Source organism: Pseudochaenichthys georgianus, chromosome 24, assembly GCF_902827115.2.
Source record: "Pseudochaenichthys georgianus chromosome 24, fPseGeo1.2, whole genome shotgun sequence".
Lineage (NCBI taxonomy): Eukaryota > Metazoa > Chordata > Actinopteri > Perciformes > Channichthyidae > Pseudochaenichthys > Pseudochaenichthys georgianus.
In genome coordinates, this window is record NC_047526.1 from 26,827,337 (window position 1) to 26,847,117 (window position 19,781).

At 39.9% G+C, this 19,781-nt stretch overlaps 1 protein-coding gene across 1 annotated transcript in view; it reads right to left on the reverse strand.

Annotated features, from left to right (window-relative positions):
• lpgat1 (lysophosphatidylglycerol acyltransferase 1) overlaps positions 1–19,781 on the reverse strand; it is a 70,034-nt gene that overhangs the window by 49,124 nt on the left and 1,129 nt on the right. The window contains exon 2 of the mRNA XM_034075975.2: positions 19,423–19,675. Within this exon, the coding sequence (XP_033931866.1) occupies positions 19,423–19,660 (238 nt within the window). The 5' untranslated portion in view covers positions 19,661–19,675. The remainder of the gene's footprint in view (positions 1–19,422; positions 19,676–19,781) is intronic.

Sequence of the window (19,781 nt, forward strand, 5' to 3'; positions counted from 1 at the left end):
TGCAACAAAGGAGGAACCAGGGCTGCGAGATGAGGAGTGACAACAATGGCCCTCCTGTAGAACACATTAGCTGTGTTTGCCATTTAAATGCACTTCAACAGCTCTGCATATAAACAGTTCATCCCCACAGTTCATCAGTTCATCGCCACAGTTCATCAGTTCAGGGCGGGTGTGACCAGCTCTGTGTAATGCAAATGTTGCATCAGTTAGGCCCTAGGGGGAAAAGTGAGAGTGCTTCCTCTTAATGGGGGAGTTAATGTTAGGATTGCTAGCAGATAAAGATGAACCGGAATTGTTTTTTGGACGTCAAGTTTAACATTGAATTAAGCCAGGATATGATTCCAAAGCAAGACAATGCGGCTTCAAGAGACAAGACTGACTGATGCATGACAAAGGAGCTCAGAACAGGACCAAATGGGTATATTGAGCGCAAGTTTTCTGATAATTAAAAAGCTCCTGGCAGTAAAACTCGCATTTTCTGGGCCTTTTTTTGTTTATGGTTTGTATTTTTATTTTTTTATTTCCAGCTGTACAGCACATGGTACATGATTAAGAAGTAATGGCAGGTTATTAGAATCAGAATCCCTTTATTAGTCCCACAGAGGAGAAATGTACGTTGTTACAGCAGAAAAAGAGCCAAAGACAGCGTAATGTTACGTAGAAGCATGCATAAAAAAGTATTAAAGTTTAAGTTGTGTTCGTTCCCCATATAAAAGAGTCGTACAGAGAAAATAATCAACATAGCAGAAGCTGATATTCCTATTTCTCATCTGAATGCAGCCTCAAAAGACCAGATCATATTTCTGTTTCAGTAAAGCTCCCACTTTTATTTACTGTAAAAACCTTTAGTACTCTCTGTTTTTAGACAAAGAAAGTTCAAAAGAACCAAGTTCACTCACACTGCGGGGTTATTCAAAAGCCATTCTGGGAATCAAGGAATTCATTACACAAACTATTAGCAAACCAACACAGCTGTCGATGGAAAGACTCATGGTTTTCTGCCAAAATAAAACGTTGGTGTCTTTCAGAGATGACTAATCTGGACTTGAGTTATAACTGTGATCATATGAATGTATCACTGACTGTTGCTAAGAGACCTGAAGTCTAACCTCAAACAATCCTTGTATTGATCATTAAACTCCAACTAAATGATCAACAGGAACTGATATCATTCTTGCTTATCTAGTTATCTGAGGCCTAAAGTCCAGGATCCATTTGCTTGAGCAAACATTACGTTTCATTAAATAAAAAAAGGACATCTTGTCAACTATTTAATGGCAGACATTCAAATACAGAAGGCTTGTTATGCTACAAACTGCGCAATTACATGTCATTGTAGGTTGTATGAAATGTAGGATCTGCTGTCAACCCCAGGAGAAAATTATTTCAAGCAACCTGTGAGAGTAACTTTTGCTGCATGAGTCACGCTAAACGGCCGACTCATTTCCTTGGCGGGAGAGTTTGCGATGACAAAAGGTTGGAGGCTACGTTTGTTTCACCTTGAAATTCAACCCACTGTACTCAAAATGTGATTTAGTTACGTAATGCCAACGCACAACTCCATTCAACAGTTAATTTACATCAAAATGACTATACTTGTGATGCTGTTGACAATAGGGTATAAGCAACCGTCATTATTCACCCTACCTTCTCTAATGCGTCTGAGTTGCAGCCTGGTAACACAGAAAGATTATTTCGACGTTAGGGCTGAACGATTAATTGATTTTAAATCGAAATCGCGATTTGAAATGATGCAATTATCAAATCGCAAAGCCTGCAATTTTTTTCCCCCTTGTGTGTCAGTCATCCACACCAATCAGAAGTGCTGTGCTCCACATGTACCTGCCATTGTTAACCAATCAGAAGGGACCCATGATAGAAGGTGATAGACTGATTGATCCAATCACCTGCCAAGTATTTTTGAAAGTGCCTGCCCTTTCCAAATGGCTTCCAGTGGAGCTTTCCAAGATGGTTTGGTGAAACAAACCATCTGAGTCAGGTTAGTAATGCTCCATCACATGTTTCTATTACAGGGTGAATCTTAAACTGAAGCTTTATGAAGGTAGATATGGTGCAAAATGCGAGAGCGTATAAAACCTGATGTGAGCACTTGCAGAAAAAAAATCTGAGCTTGTGTGCATAGTGCATACACTTGTATAAAATATCCACGTCACTGTGAACCAAATTTGAAGTCGCAGAAGAAAAAAAAAAGTTTGGTAGCTTGTATAAAAAAAATGAACTTAGTGATGAAATGTTCACTTGCAGAACAACACATATTTTTTAAATATATTTTCCATTACAACTGCAACTTTATTTATTACAACCTCTCAAATCAGTCATTACAACTTGACGAATCTGCTCTGTGGCAGTATAAATCGACGAATCTGCGGTCTTGACTTTTGCTACACTTCTTGCGATAAATGTGTCGCAAAAGTAATTTTCACCTGTAGATATGGGGGGAGGGAGAGGGGTTGGAGTGAAGGGGAGGAGCTATCAGAACAATGAGGCTCGAGTCAGTCACAGAGTCACAGCCATAGTCACGTCGAACCCATGGTCGAACCGGATGACTGCGGGCAGTGCGGGGCTAACGGTTCGTGTCGCTACCAGTCCGCTGACATGGCGCGTCAATCAACGGTAAGTTTTGCCCATTACTACTTTGAATATTATTATTGAGGATTAAATCCGCTTTGAAGACCACTGTTTTATATCGTGCAGTTTAGCGGCAAAATAACGTCAGTTAGCCAGCTAACGCTAGCTTTGTTGAGTTTATGCTATTTTCTATTTAGCTAACGTCGAAGTAGTGTATGTGAAATCAACCTCACAATAAGATGTGTGTATATTACAATTATTGTCATATTTCAAGATGATTACTTAGATATTACAATATGGTTGGTTGAGCTGGAGTTCATTATTGAGCTTACACGTTAACGTCACAGTCATCTGAAGAACGAACCCAAACCTTGTTGTTTGTATTAATTGTATTACAAATTGATATCAAATAAACAGTAAGCATTGGTAACACAATTTCTAAAGTTACAGTAAAATAAAAAGGACCCTGACTCGGACAATACACAATCCAACATGTTCAACAGAAGAGAATCAGTTATATTGTTTGTACACATGGTACTTTACATATATATCTGTTTGTTTAAAGGTCACATGTCATGGCCATTTCCACTGATCATAATTCCATTGTTGTGGTCTACTAGAATAGATTTATACTGTGCAATTTTCCAAACTCACATTGTTTCGGCATACAGCATCTCTGTAAAGTATGTGTATTCACTCTCTGTCCTTAACGGCTCGTTGCAGCTCTTGCCCCCCCTCCCTGTGAGCCCAGTGTGCTCCGATTTGTCGGGACTAGTCGGGACGTTGTGAATCGCGCTAAGCTCCGTGGAGGTGTGATTTCCTTGTTTAGCGATACACAGCGAAACACAGCGAAACTCACCCTGAGCACACACAAAGTCACAGCCGAAGTCAAAACAATAAGGGTGGCTTGATATTGAGTAAGAAAAAGGTTGATAAACGCTTTGAGAATGGGTCTGCAGAGAGAATTTCGCTGCGATCCCAACTGTCTGTTATCAGCCTGCAGCCAGGGAGGAGAAATCAGCTGAGCTGCATGCACTGAGTGTGTGTGTGAGGAAGTCCGTGGATTGGTCAATTTGGACCAATCAGCGGGGGCTTAACGTAACGGCTCTGCGGACGTAACGTAACGGCTCCACGGATTGGTCCATTTCGTTCCGCGGACGACATGACATCATGATGTACCCGGAAGAATCAAATGGACAGTGACGTATCTCCAACGAGGCGTTTTGGGGAGGTATTTTCTGTTTTAGAGTTTTACTCGCTACATGGTGTACTTTGAGGGTTTTGACTCTGCAGACCGTTTACATGCATAAAAACCTTCATAACACACAAGGGGACGGGCAATAACCGGAAAAGCATGACATGTCACCTTTAAGGTGTCCAGGTGATGCAGACAGGCTGGACCAGAGAGTGAGAGACAGAACTGGACTCCTCACAGCAGTGAACTTCAGCACAGGTACAAATACTCTTTTTTCATACTGTACACAGAATCAAGAAAGATATTGGTTTAAATGAATGAAGTATTGACTTGAATACACTGATATACATTCCATTAAACAATACTAAATACTAGATCACCTACACATCAGTGAAGTTGAGGGTTTTTTCCATGCAAAAGGTTACATTTAGATGTTAACAAGCAATATGACTGTCAGCTTTCTAATGTAATGTATTGAAGGCAAAGATATTTAACACAGAGAGAACTGCTACTATTTATCTCTCAATATTGTCTGTAAAAACGTGATAAAAGTTATTCTTTCAGTGAGACAACAGAGCAAGCTTCTACAGTTGCACTACATTTGTAACAGTTAAATATTATTTTGATAATAACATATATTTCAATGTTGATGAGCTTCATACTGTTCATTCATAATCTGATTGTCTTTGTAGCTCTGTTGAAAAAAAACTAAAAACATTACAATTACAAAATAATTATATCTACAGCCCCTAAACACACAAACACACCGCTTTCATAAATAACACACTTGTTCTGCAATAATATGTCTCCTGTAATTTTTGTTAGGAAAGGACATGCCTGAAAAACACAACATGTTCTCCTTCTCTGAGGGTCAAGAAGAACATCCAAGAGGAACATTAAAAGCTGATGTTATGAGATTTTAAGACCAGTACAGGACGTTCACTAAGAAACTACTTTTATTGTGAAAACAAAGATCTGTACACCGAATATTTTTGTAGTCTATCAGGACCATCATTTGTTTGTGACGCTGCCTGCACCTCAGAGAAGGGGTGGTTATAGTCAGGCTTATAAAGTGTGGCGAAAAACAGTCAGCTGATCGAATGCACCTATTTCCACATCTACACTCCATCAGCTGATTATTTCTATTTGCCTCACTTTATGAGCTTCACATTGCTTGTGCCTTGTACCGCAGAGTTTGCAACGTCACAAATAAATGGGGCCAATCTTCAGTCAGATGTGAATGTATAATCTAACATGTTCAGTAAGAATAATGGACAAAAGGAATACAAATACAATTTATTGAAATGTGAACCAAAAGTTAATCAAATGTTTTAAATAAAAAGCACATATGGACAGAAGGTGTAAACCTATTACATGTATAAGTAAACACATTTAGTCAAATAACGTGACAGACTAGGCCTGTGCAATTGGTATCAGCTTTGCCCAGCATGGGCTCCTTCATCAGCCCTGGTCCTCCTCGCTGAGGAAAGACCCTCAGTCCTCTCCAAACCAACAGACAGGACGTCCATCACACGGAGGTTTCTCCCTGAAGTCTCTGCAGCCCTCTGGACACCACGCTGTCTCAATCCGTCCACACTGAATATGAGAGGGGGGAAAATGAAAATAATAAATGCTTTAGACAATAAGAAACATAAAGTTGACTGTTGAGTTGCTCAGTTTTTTTAGATTGTCAATACTATTACTGTATAACTAATATCTCAGGTTAAGAGGCACCTTCAAATAAAGATTGGTCTTTAAATACATTTTGTCTCTTGAATTGTTTGTCTAAAGTCAAGGATCTAGAACTGGTACTTAGTTTTAATGATACAGTCTGGTTATTATGCTGTTTGGAGGAGGCATCACAGGTAAGAGTACTAACTAGCTACCATCCCATGTACCTTAGCTTGACTTAAATGTATTAAACGTATAGTTCAGTGATGGCAAAATATAAATAATGTCATGCAAACATATTAATATTTGCTTGATTCCAGAGTTTAATTTAGCACAATTGCATACACACATTAAGGGATTTTACGATTCTGAAGTCTTCGTTCTAAATAGAAAATAGCATGGATAATTTACAAAGGCTTTAAAAACACAGCAGGAGCCCAAGATAATTATAAAACTTGCCATTATTTCAGTACAGTTCAATTGGTTTTATTTTCATAAACGGTTATCAACCGTTAGTGCCAAAGCAGTAGGCTATAATATATGAATTACTGCTGTATAGACTACAACCACTACTTGTTTAGCTAGCATAAACTCAACAAAGCTAGCGTTAGCTGGCTAACTGACGTTATTTTGCCGCTAAACTGCATGATATAAAACAGTGGTCTTCAAAGCGGATTTAATCATCAATCACAATAATAATATTCAAAGTAATACTGGGCAAGTAATGGACAAAACTTACCGTTGATTGACGCGCCATGTCAGCGGACTGGTAGCGACACAAACCGTGCCCCGCAGTCTCCAGTCACCCGAGCCTCGTCCTTCTGATAGCTCCGCCCCTTCGCTCCAACCCCCCTCCCTCCCTCCCTCCCCCCACATCTACAGGTGAAAATTACTTTTGCGACACATTTATCGCAAGAAGTGTAGCAAAAGTCAGGACCGCAGATTCGTCGATTTATACTGCCACAGAGCAGATTCGTCAAGTTGTAATGACTGATTTGAGAGGTTGTAATAAATAAAGTTGCAGTTGTAATGGAAAATATATTTAAAAAATATGTATTTTTCTGCAAGTGAACATTTCATCACTAAGTTCATTTTTTTTCTACAAGCTACAAAACTTTTTTTTCTTCTTCTGTTACTTCAAATTTGGTTCACAGTGACGTGGATATTTTATACAAGTGTAAATTTGGTTCACAGTTACGTGGATATTTTATACAAGTGTAAATGTAAGCACACAAGCTCAGATTATTTTTCTGCAAGTGCTCACATCAGGTTTTACACGCTCTCACATTTTGCACCATATCTACCTTCATAAGCTTGACTTTAAAGCAACCCAACGGAAGTTTCATGTAAGTTTAGTTCTTTCACTCGTAGCTCGGGCTGCGGGGGTGCTAGAAACGGGAGCATGTTGATGCGACCTTTCTAGCCGGAGATATGGCCGCATTTTACAATAAACTTCCGTTGGGTCGCTTAAAAACAAATATCTTTCAGAAAAATCGCAATTCGATTATTTCCCCAAATCGTGCAGCCCTATTCGACGTGAAAGAAAGTGATTTAAAAAAGTTTTTGGCATGTTCAAGCTAGGCCTTTTTGTCCTCTGGAGAATAAACTCAACTCTCATGCGAACAGCAATCGAGAACGTATCTCGAGAAAGATGACACATCTGTGACACCTGACAGTGACGTGAGGGGTGTTGGCACCCTTAAGGCAATGTCATTTCATGGGGAACATGCGTTCACACTCACTGAAGTCCACATTGTTGCGGGAGACTATCACAAATGATATCATAGAGATGGGTCATCTGTCAGATTGAACACATTAGGGAAATTGTCTTTGAGAGATGACAGTTAGCGCAGCAGCATGACGCAACGTCTAATTCCGTATCGGCGGTCAGCTAAACGGTGTAACCTCGCTGCCCCTTGCTTCGTTTATTCTCCTTCTGTTAGGGAGAGAAAGATGTGGCAAAGCATCACACCATCTCCATTAAGTAAAAAGGGGACATTTCAATTGATGGTTTAAAGCTTTCTGGTGACGGGCAGAGCGACGACTGAACGAGAGAACATTTGAAGCTCCTAATTTTAGAGAAACACAGATCTTTATTTGTAATGGGTTCCAGAAAAAGTACTAGAGGTGTTAACTAACCCTGTTGAATTTGACAGAAAAAATAAACTATTGTCTCCTGGTAAGTGTATATCCCCCAATCTAGTAGAATCTCCTATATCAAACCCTGCATATAAGCACATTTTTTGTAGGGAAACTGTATTTTGGAAAATATGTCAAACTTGAAAGAAGATGCCTAAGTAAATATGAGAAATGCCTAAATCACATCTCAAAGGATTGATACTAGGGCTGCTCAATTAATCGTATTTTAATCGCAATTACGATTTTGGTTTGCAACGATTACGAAAACAACGTAATCGAAATAAAACGATTATTATTTTTTTATTATTAGTTTTTCAGTTGAATTATACCTAAAGGTGGGGTAGGTAAGTTTGAGAAACCGGCTCGAGATACACTTTGTTATATTCCATGGAATGCTCTTAACATCCCGATAGCAATGAATATCTTAAGTGCTTTGACAAAAAATGTCATCTGTGGAAGCCGTAGTAGGCTACTGTAAAAAGCACGACCAATCATTTTAGCCCGCCCAGCTAAAGTAACTGGATGGCCTACCTACCAGCGTGTCCAGAACGCAGCCGCCAGACTCCTCACCCACACCAACTCATGGCATCACATCACCCCGGTCCTCAAAGAACTCCACTGGCTCCCCGTTTCACACCGCATCCACTACAAACTCCTGGTCCTCACTTTCAAAGCCCTCCACCATCTGGCACCCCCCTACCTCACTGACCTCCTCATCCTCTACCAACCCCCCCGGTCCCTCAGATCCACCTCAGCCGGTTTGCTTTCCATCCCCAAGGCCAAACTCCGGAGCTTCGGGGATAGAGCCTTCTCTGTGGCAGCCCCGAAGGTTCATACACTTTTTCACCAATGATTTTCAATGACTTTTCCACGACTTCTCAATGACCTTTAACTAATTTTCCATGAACAAAAAAAAATGACCACTGAAAATGGTTTATTTTAACATGGAACAGGAAAATAAGGTCTGCATATGAAATATGTAGTGCCTATCTAAAACAAATCAAATAGTAGGCTTACTAGCTTCTACACGCTAAAGCAACTGTAGTCAGGGATGCAAACTCATCAGGTATGAAAAAGGTGACAAGGACCCGAGCCCACCGAATATCGGCTTTAAAATGAGGAATAACAGAGGATTTTAGCAGTCAGAACAACTAAAGCAGCAGTGGTAATAATAACAGAAACGCTAAAGAGTCACATCTAATAGAAATATATAAAAGCATTTATTTTAATTGTGTCAGTTTATAAGTTTATAATTTTGGCAGCACTGTTGAGCATTTTGAAAATCTATTGTCATGCCTCTGTGCAAGGCTGAGTCTTTCTATCTTTATGGCATCTGGTGTAAAGTAACTACATTCATAAACTCAAGTACTATACTTGCGTACAATTTTGAGATACTTGTACTTTATTTAAGTATTTCAATGTTTTGCTACTTTGTTCTTCTTCTCCTCTACAGTTCAGAGGTAAATGGTGTACTTTGACTCCACTACATGTATTACTACCTTTAGTTACTTTACAGATGTGGATGAATGATGTGAAATCTAATCAAGTGTTGAATCAGACTTTAGTTCCACCTGGAGTAAATCCACAAGCTACCCTGCAGTATACAAATTCATTCAAACTAGCTGCACCTTTACCAGCTTTGAGAACACTTTCATGATCAATCATTATAAAACATATCATATATATTATTCTGAAATGGACCAATCTGCACAACGACTACTTTTACTGTCGCTACTTTCACTATATTTTGATGATAATACTTTTCTACTTTTACTTGAGGAACATTTTGAATGCAGTACTTTTACTAACAGAGTATTCCTACACTCTGGTACTTCTACTTTTACTCAAGTACAAGACCTGAGTCAGTGTGAGAAAACGTTTTTAGAGAGTACTTGTCCATGGACAAGTGAGTTTGGCAATGTACTTGTCCGAATACATTTTTCACTTGTCCAGAATGGACAAAAATTGGGGCCACTGGAATCTTCTTCTTCGTCATCGTATTTTACATTTTCCCACGGTTTTTACGACACCGTTAACGTAAGTGAGCTGTAAGATTTTACTGCATCACACATAGGGTTGGGTATCGTTTGGATTTTAACGATTCCGGTTCTGCTTTTCGATTCCGGTTATTTTCGGTTCTCGATTCCGGTTCTTTGAGAGGGTAAAAATAAGTCCCATGACAAACTGGGAGAAAAATATATTTATGAAAACATTAAGTCAAATCTGTATTCCTATTTACAAATCACTTCATACTGTTGAATTTCTTACGGTTATTGAATACAATTATATAAAAATAATCTCTGCATTGTTTAGTTAGTTCTAAGTGGTGCAGTTTGAGAATGTACAGTTGGCCCTCTGATGTTACATTGCAACCTGCCTGTAAAACAGAGTCCAACCACACATGTCCAACACATAGGACATAACCTAATAATAATAATAATAATGACACATTATATTTATAGCCTATAGGCTTAGCGCTTTTCTACAACTCAAAGACGCTTGCACGCTTACACATGTCCTGCAATACACATGCTGCAGCTGCCCAGCTGCTCACTGTTTGTAAAAGTAAATAAATAGTATTTTCATTTCAATAATGTACTTTCTATACCCTGCTTCATAAACAATACTGACATCCCTGTGCTCCTCCGAGTCTGGGGGTCCGGGGATGTGAGGACAGCGCGAGGACACAGACAGGGAGGCTGCTTCACTTCATAAAGGAAATGGTGGTCAATATTAACAACACAGGAGCTAAAACGCTTAATAACCTTCATTACGTGTTCGAGAAAGAACATAAGAAAGTTCGACAAAGATGAGGCTGTTAAACGGGCAGCGGATGCGCTGTGTGTAGAAAGAGAGAGAGACGCTGAGCTGCACCGCGCAGCGATCAGCTGATACGGAGCATAGAGAGAGCTGCGGTCCGCGGGGCTCGGCCTCGCCTCCTGTCCTCACAACTCTTATTAATCCCGGGACCGGACAATTGTTATTTGTTCCTACTCGGAACCGAGTTTTGCTTCCCAATCCTGCCACTGTGCTCCACTTCCCACCCCGCTCCGCCCGCCCCCGTCTAACTGTACAGAAAGCGGCGAGATGCATTTCCTTAGGAATCGACAAGCAGAACCGAAACTAACACTTCTAAACGAACAATGGCGGACACGGACAATTTGCGAATGAGTTCGGCCTTTTGTAAACTGAATGTATCAATAATTTGTCAATAAATCAGGCCGAAAAACATCACTTGTCCGCCGGACAAGTCAATTGAAAGATCTACTTGTCCGATATTGTAAATAACATGGGATGGGACGTGTACTTTTTCGCACACTGCCTGAGTACTTCTACTTTTACTCTAGTACAAGATCTGAGTGCTTCTACTTTTACTCAAGTACAAGATCTATACTTATACCACCTCCGTTTATAGCCTATGAAAAAAAAACTATTAGAAAACGAAGGCTAAAGCTAACGTTAGCAGATAGTGACAATGTATGCTAGCTAGCTAGCTAGCTCAACGATAATATTGCGACAGAAAAACTTTTCAGTGCACATCACACTCTGCGCTCCGACAGGGAGCTCTGCACTGAACACCTGAACGCCCCGTTCTAACAGCTGTTCACCAGCGGTCCAGTCTGTACCACAGCGACTCCGGACCGCACAGTTAATATTAATGAACGCACCCATAGGTAATGTGGCTGCTGAAGCTAGACCATCATCGCGGAGCAGCAGAGCCGACAGGCAGGAAGACTCGAGCACACAGCTCGCGCTTCATTATAATATATAAAAAAAGAACACCATGCATGTCATGATGGCACATAACAGCTCGCGGCCGCAGATTACTCCGGGTCCCAGACCCCCCCCCCATACCCCAAAAATATTTGTATTGCAGATCTACATGAATCACACAAACGACCTATTTTGGATTGAAAACGGCGAATTTCGCAGAAAGGTGAGTGATTTTCATGCCTGGCACGCTCCCTCAAAACATGCAACATCTGTGGCATTGTGCTGTGTGATACAAACTGAACATTTTAGAGTGGCCTTTTATTGTGGCCAGCCTAAGGCACACCTGTGCAATAATCATGCTGTCTAATCAGCATATTGAGGTGGGATTGATTATCTCGGCAAAGGAGAAGTGCTCACTATCACAGATTTTTTCAGATTTGTGAACAATATTTGAGAGAAATGGTTATTTTGTGTATATAGAAAATGTTTTAGATCTTTGAGTTCATCTCATGAAAAATGGGAGCAAAAACAATAGTGTTGCATTTATATTTTTGTTCAGTGTATATTATTCTGAAATGGACCAATCTGCACAATGACTACTTTTACTGTCGCTACTTTCACTATATTTTGATGAGAATACTTTTCTACTTTTACTTGAGGAACATTTTGAAAGCAGGACTTTTACTGAAACAGAGTATTCCTACACTCTGGTGCTTCTACTTTTAATCAAGTACAAGATCTGAGTACTTCTACTTTTACTCAAGTACAAGATCCGAGTACTTCTACTTTTATTAAGTACAAGATCTGAGTACTTCTACTTTTATTAAGTACAAGATCGGAGTAGCCTACTTCTACTAAAGTATAAGATCTGAGTACTTCTACTTTTAATCAAGTACAAGATCTATACTTATACCACCTCTGTTTATAGCCTATGAAAAAAACTATTAGAAAACGAAGGCTAAAGCTAACGTTAGCAGATAGTGACAATGTATGCTAGCTAGCTAGCTCAACGATTCCTTAAATGATATTGCGACAGAAAAACGTTTCAGTTCACTGCTGCTCTGCTCTGAACACCTGAACGGCCCGTTCTAACAGCTGTTCACCAGCGGCTCAGTCTGTGCCGCAGTGACTCCGCACAGTTAACGAACGCACCGTAGATAATGTAGCTGACCCTCATCCCGGAGCAGCAGAGTTCAGCCGACAGGCAGGAAGACTCGAGCACACAGCTCGCACTTCATATATTAAAAAATAACACCATGAGCGTCATGATGGCACATAACAGCCCGCGACCGCAGATTATTTCAGCAATTAGATTATATGTAAATTATATTTGACGCAACTTTAGTTACATTTCTATGACTTTTCCAAAACCTTTGGGAAAAATATTGTTTTCCATAACTTTTCCAGGGCCTGGAATTTGCATTTTCAATTTCCATGACTTTTCCAGGTTTTCAATGACCGTACGAACCCTGTTCAAGAAAAGCGCTATAGAAATAAAATGTATTATTATTATTATTATTACCTGCCTGTCAGCCTTCCATCTGGGCACAAACTTATCTCGTGCCCTCATTGGTCATGTGCGCGTTCGTGTGTGTTGGAGGAGGGGCTCTGTGAGGAAGTGGCAGATTTTTTCCGGTTTTGTATTTTCAAATTCTAGCACACTCGAGCTGGTTTCTCCAAAATTACCTACCCCACCTTTAAAGTTCAGTGTAATCAACTGTTAAAAACATACTGTTCAAATTTATTTTTTCAATAAATGGATGTTTTCAAAGTAAATGGATAATCGTTTTTAATAATCGTGATATCAATTATTGCCCCAAATAATCGCGATTATGATTTTTGCCATAATCGAGCAGCCCTAATTGATACCACAAGACGTTAATCAGATATGCAAAACAACAACCACAGCCATGGTTAGCCAGTGCAGCCCAGTAGTCTCCATGTTGGTTTAATTGGTCTCATGAACAGTCTGTAATTTGATGTCCTCTTTAAAAGCTCATTTAACCCTATCCATGGCTTCTAGAGTTTTATATCAAATACATCACAAAACAATGTAGCACATGTTTTGTTCATGTATATCAATAGCCCACAATCTTACTACACATCAGGGGAAATAAATATCAGTCGCCATTTATGCAAACATGTTTTAGGTGTTCCTTATTCCATGCTGTGTTGTCTCTTTCACAACAGGAGTTCATGATAACCTGCCTACAGTATGTTTTCATGCACTACACACACTGAACCTCTACCAAAGTGCATAAGCAGCAAACCAACAGTGTTCCTTTCCTAAATGAAAGCCACAAAGACCCTACCAGCATGCAGAAAAACCTTCATAAAACCAGAAGAGTTTTCATATCAGAGAAGACATAATATGACAAAGATGTAAAGTACAACGGATCTCCGCTCATGTCTATTTACCGAAATTATACATAAAGCTTTCCATTTTCTCAGTCTAAACAATGTACAATTAAGATCATTCAGTTAGAGAGACGTCAATCAAATGTGATCTGTACACACCCACACAGGCCAGAGAAGAAAGTCTAATCAGCCAAGTAACTGATACCACTTGTGTGGGAGCACAATGGCTGTGCAGAGGCTTTAACAAACCAACAGCAGCTTCTGTTGTAGCTTCAAAGTGAAAGCTACACATTGAATTTACTCCAGCCCTCACAACTGCCGAGCACATCTGAAATCTGATCATTCCTGTACCAAAACATGTATGCATACAAACAGAAATGTGACAAACCTTTTACCTGGATATGAGAAATCTGATGCAACGGTACATTTTCAAGCAATGGTGCTAATATCTGATTCCTGTTGATGCTGTTTTTTTTCATATTTGTAAACTGAATATCTTAGTCTTTAGGTATCACCTCTGGGCTGTGAGAAAATTACAGCAAATTACAGTAAATGCCCAAACTATTCAAGGGAAAAGCAGCACAGTTTGCAGTTGCTGCGGTGTAAATAACAGTCGCAAATTAAAATTGTATATAAATGCAACAAATGTATTAATTTCCTGATAGTTGCATCTTTGCTCGAGATTATTGAGTTGGTATGGACAACAGGCAGTGATCGAAGGTCTGGCTGTGTTATATCCGTTGTTTACAGGCACATGAATAACCAGATTAAAAACTGGGGAACAAATGTGCATCGTCTGCAATCTCACAACCACCATCTTTGATCTTTTCACAGACCCTACAGTCACCCCAATCATCCCACATGCAATAAGACTTAATCCTGCTGGCTTTAGAGCACCTGCCTCTCCACTGTCGTGTGTGTGTGGGTGTGTCTCTGATCAGGCCTTGTGCACGCTTTTGTAAACAACAGGGAAAACGGGGCCAGGTCAAATGGCAATACAGCAGTAATGCCACTAAAGAAATGCTTTTTTGGGGGGGGGGCAATGTAAACGTGTGTCTTTATGAGGTAACCCTTTGAAGTGTCCCCAGAATTTGTTGCAGTTATTACCCTGCCGTTGACTGAAAGAGGTAGAATTATGTGTTTACCAGAGACATATTCATAAGTGTCTTGAAAATGAGTTATTCAGTGTGCAAAAAGCTATAAAAAAATGACTTATTGACTGTAGAATACGTAATCAACTGAGACCAAACATCCAATTAGTCAACTTAACAAATAACAGGAAGAAGCCGCACATCCATCCATCGTTAGCTGGCAGTACATTAGCTTATATAATACATTATAACACAATAGGAAGGGAGTTTATGATGATCTGTGCAGGTAAGTAGTCCAGGTAATTATAGCAATACTAGTTTATCCATGGGTGAGCATGTTCTTTATACAAATGAGAATCTTTCCAAAGGGATGAGTTGTTTTAGTTATGGATGAATGGTTTGAACACACATCACTGGGTGGAGTAGAGCTGAACTCCAGCAGTTGTCATAATTACATTTTCTCAAGAACTGCGGGGAGGATATCCCTCTGAAGCTATACGAATGTGCCTAATTGCTTTTTGTGAGGAAAATCTTTCCTCTGACGACATCCTGCAGCCCGTCTTTGATATCATATAAATAAAATCCACACCTTAAGAACTAGAGTCTGATCTTCTCTCTCTTTGGTGCAACAAAAACACACCTGTGTTTATTTAATCTGGCGCAAAAATGCATCATTATGAATAGGGATGTCCCGATCACCTATTTTTGCTCCCGATCCGATTCCGATCATTTGATTTTGACAATCTGCCGATACTGATTTTTCCCGATCCGATCTTTATGCAATGCATTAAGAGAAAACAAAGGTAACAGATAACGGCTGGTCATCCAACGCGATGAATTCAGCTATCTTGGCTGTTCTTTTTTTGGCATTTTCACTGTTCTGGGGCAGTTTCTCTTTCCTTTTAAAATTCTCTGAAAGTGTCGGTTGTTTCAGTGCCGTTACCTGAGTGGCCGCTGTGTACTCGTCGTGTTGTTGTTGGTGTTTGTTTCTCAGGTGGCGTATTAGATTGGTCGTGTTGAACGTAGCTCTGTTCTTTCCACCACGCGGAACCTCCGCCTTGCAAACATTGCATCTGGCTGTTACACTGCCTTCACTTTCAATTTTATAATACTTCCAAACTCCTGACATTTTCTCTGTCCCGAGTCACCAGCTGAACGTAGCCTCTCGTTAGCTTACTGCTACTATTAGACACTGCGCCCACTCTGTTGCCAGATTTGAGAGGAATAAGCAACCAGGTCTGAAAACAAGCCCAAAGAAAGCAACACATACATGATTGTTGTGTAATTGTAAACCAAAACGAAGTCCTCAGGATGACTTTAAGACGTGAACATGGTCATTTTTGTTTTGTAACATTAAATAAAAAAATGTAAAAAAAATTGATAAAATAAATAAATAAATCCCGATCCCCGATTTTTTTCCTCCCGATTCCGATCTTTTGAAAATCACGTGATCGACTCCGATCCCCGATCACGTGATCGGGACATCTCTAATTACGGCTTAGGGCAACGTGAGTTTTAAGGAAACGTTTCATTATACACACTCAAGAATAACAAGACAGTGTTCAGCTCGAAGAAACTCTCACCTCTACTCTCCAAAGTCTGTACTTAAAAAGCTCTCAATTTGAAATTCACAGCATTAATATAGCAACAAACATCTATTCTTTCTATGTTAAGCAATAAGAGAGTATTAATGGATACCTGAGCAGAGAATGAAGTCCATCGGTGCCTTGCATGCATGCAGTCTTGTATGTGTGTGTGTGTGTGTGTGTGTGTGTGTGTGTGTGTGTGTGTGTGTGTGTGTGTGTGTGTGTGTAGCTAAAAGCCGCCACTCTGCACAGTGCTTATTTGGCGGTATGCATTTCATGTGCGAAACTCTGCGAAAAAAAGTTTTGATACAAAAACATCTTGTGTCTTTCTGTCCAAGTTGTCCCAATGACAAAGCAGATACAGTGCATGTCACTAGTGTGGTGCCAATAACAAGTCTGCATAGGATCTACAAAGCCCTATTGTTATGTTTCTCCCGGGAGGTGATGCAACATCCTCCATCGCTGATGTCAACCAAAGCTCAGCTTCCAGCGTGTCAAGCTATGAGTTTCCTCTTTGCCCTGACACACATGGATTGAGCGCATGTGCAGGACTAACACAACAGCAATAGAAAAATCGATATTTGACCTCTAATGACACAACCAAAAGTAAACATTTGTCTTTCGGCATGTCGTAAACATAGCACACAAGTAGGAACATGTTGTATTGAAATTGTTAGCATTGAAAGCCAGTGGTACATATACCAACTCATTCATAACGCAGCGGTTACTCTGGAAAATGTGCACTGTGTGACATTAAAACTGCGACCTTGAAGAGAAAGTATAGCATTTATATGTGTTCTCCAGATTCAAAGGTCATTCACAATGCAGGGAACTGGAGGTTACCCAGGAGGGTCCTGTGAGGTAAAGGTGACAGGGTTAATCTCTGTCAAAGTGACCCACGAGACTGACTCGCATGATACAGGACGAAGCTGACCCCTCCACCAAAACCATTTATCTCATGCTATGTTTGTATTGCCAGTATTTAATCTTCTGTACTGATGTACTCTCTCTCTGTTAGTCAGGTTATTAACTCGGGCTGCAACTAAGGATTATATTCCTTATCGATCAATATGCCGACTTCTTTTTTTAGATTAATTGATAAATAATGTGTTCACGTGGCAATCACTTTTCTAGTGATTGACTTCTCTATTAGTCTGCTTATCATTAAAGCTCTACGGTTTACATGGTTTTGATTTGTAATGGGGGCCAATATCTGCAAACAATAACACCAAAGATTTAACAATTGGCATTTGAAGAAGAAAACCAATACAATGGAGGAGTTTTATTTCATCTATCAAATAAATACAAAAAGTTCTTATTTTGTCTTAACATTGAACTCATCACCATCAATTATCCCGTGGCTAGCTTCACCATCAGCCATATTTTTATTACGTCACAAGTTATGTTTCATTGAAGTGACATTTAAAATAATGAAGTGGCCCGGTACCTTTTTGTTGGCTAGAAACTGAGTTATGACGCACTACAGCTGCAAAGACATGCATAACATCTGATGACTCTTCAGACTAAATTTTCGTTAACCATTTGTATAAGTAGCATCACAGTGACAGTGTATGCTTTATTTGATATCAACCCACTTCCAAACACTGTCAATCAAAGTAACACATATAATTACTCAACGCAACACCAGGTGTTCCATAGGCTGTTGCATTATTAATCAGCACACCTTGTTGCTCCCCATGTTCACCACTTAGCAATTTGTAAGCATTTTGCTCTGAGCTCCGAGCAACCAAACACCGCTGAATCACTTCAGCTGAGTGGAAACAACAAACACTCTTTATATCCAGCTGTTCTTCTATACGTGTCAATTATGTGCGTTTGTCATACAGTCTCTGTACCTTATCACTAAACACAATTACTCATGGCGTCATTATCGATCCCTCCGCACGCAAGTTTCTCTATGACATAAGAACAAACGTGAAAATGCTTAACCAGCGGGACACATTCAAATCGTCTTAACCTTTTACTTCTAAGACATAATTAATCGAATAACTCACATTTGAGCAACTGGAAAGAGCTAATGTTGGTATTGTTCCTTCAATATCACATCGAAGAACTCATCAACGCACAATATAGCTTCATTAGGTTGTGATGAACAAATCAATGAATGGGCTAATCCTTGCAGCTCTGCAACTAACGCATCGAATGCTTGATAGTGACAGATGCAGCAATAGTAAAAAGGTGGACATACAGTATTTAGCTATACAAACAGGAACAAGGGGAGAATTGCAACCAATGTTAACACAAGTTCCAAATGTGGGACCAATAGTATATCTAATCTAGTGTAATCTAATCTAAAGAAGCATACTGCTTTATTATATGGAAATGCCCCATTTAAAGAGGAACAAAGAGCAACTGCAAACCGCCATTCAATCATCTGTCCTAACCCTGTTTCTGAACCTGAGCTTAATGTGCGCGTCTCTTGTATTGAGATTGTAGTCAGTAAGCAAAGGTTTCTGTGAAAAATATATATTCGTTGCGATGTTAGAAAGGCAAAAGGGTTGTCTGACAAAGGTTCCTGAGGTTCAAAATGAACCTCTTCGAACCACATGGATGAAAAATAATGTGTTAGCTGCATCACAAAAAATACTACATACGCGCTTTCTCCTTTAGTGCAACACGAGATAAATACTAGCGTAGGGGTTTATATGAAAACAACAAATACTATCAAAAGGCACCCATAAATCAAACATAACCTATAATTATATGTTGGTTAATGTTGTATAAATTAAATAAAAGGATGTGTTGCTAACTACCATATTTGGTTGGATTAAAAACAGCCTTGTAACTTTTAATCGAGTAGTAAACAAACCAACAGAGCGAACAGAGAAGAGTCTTTGAGCACAGAGGTCATTGCAAAACCTTGTAGGCTTTTCAGTGAAACGTATGCCCATCATATGGCTGTTACCGGTTTATAACTAAAGGATCTACCAAAAGCAATATTGTTCAGTCTTACTCATCAGTAACCTGTATAACATTTAGTGCGGCATGCAAAAATACCTTTGCATGCGAGGCACCATGTGGAACAATTGCTGTGTGTGTACATCATAAAGTAGCTTACCTGTATAACCTGCGAACCAGCCCCATGAAGACACCATGGCCAGCATCCATTTGAACATGACTCCTTCGATGTACCAGAAAGTCGGGCTGTCCCATATTCTCAGCGGCTGGAGAAGCAGCAGGTATAAACAGTAGGATGGGATGGCTACACAGTTGTTGCACAACATAAACAAGAAACGGATCACAGACTTGAGCAGAACCCAGCCCAGTTTGCCGGCCCCGTCCAAGAGCTGTGCCATCCTGAAACACACCGTCTGCAACACAGAGACACAGCTGTTAGTATCTCGACAAGGCTTGGTTTACCAATAAAGGTCGAATGTGCGTGTGCGCGCGCGTGTGTGTGTGTGTACACAACATTAT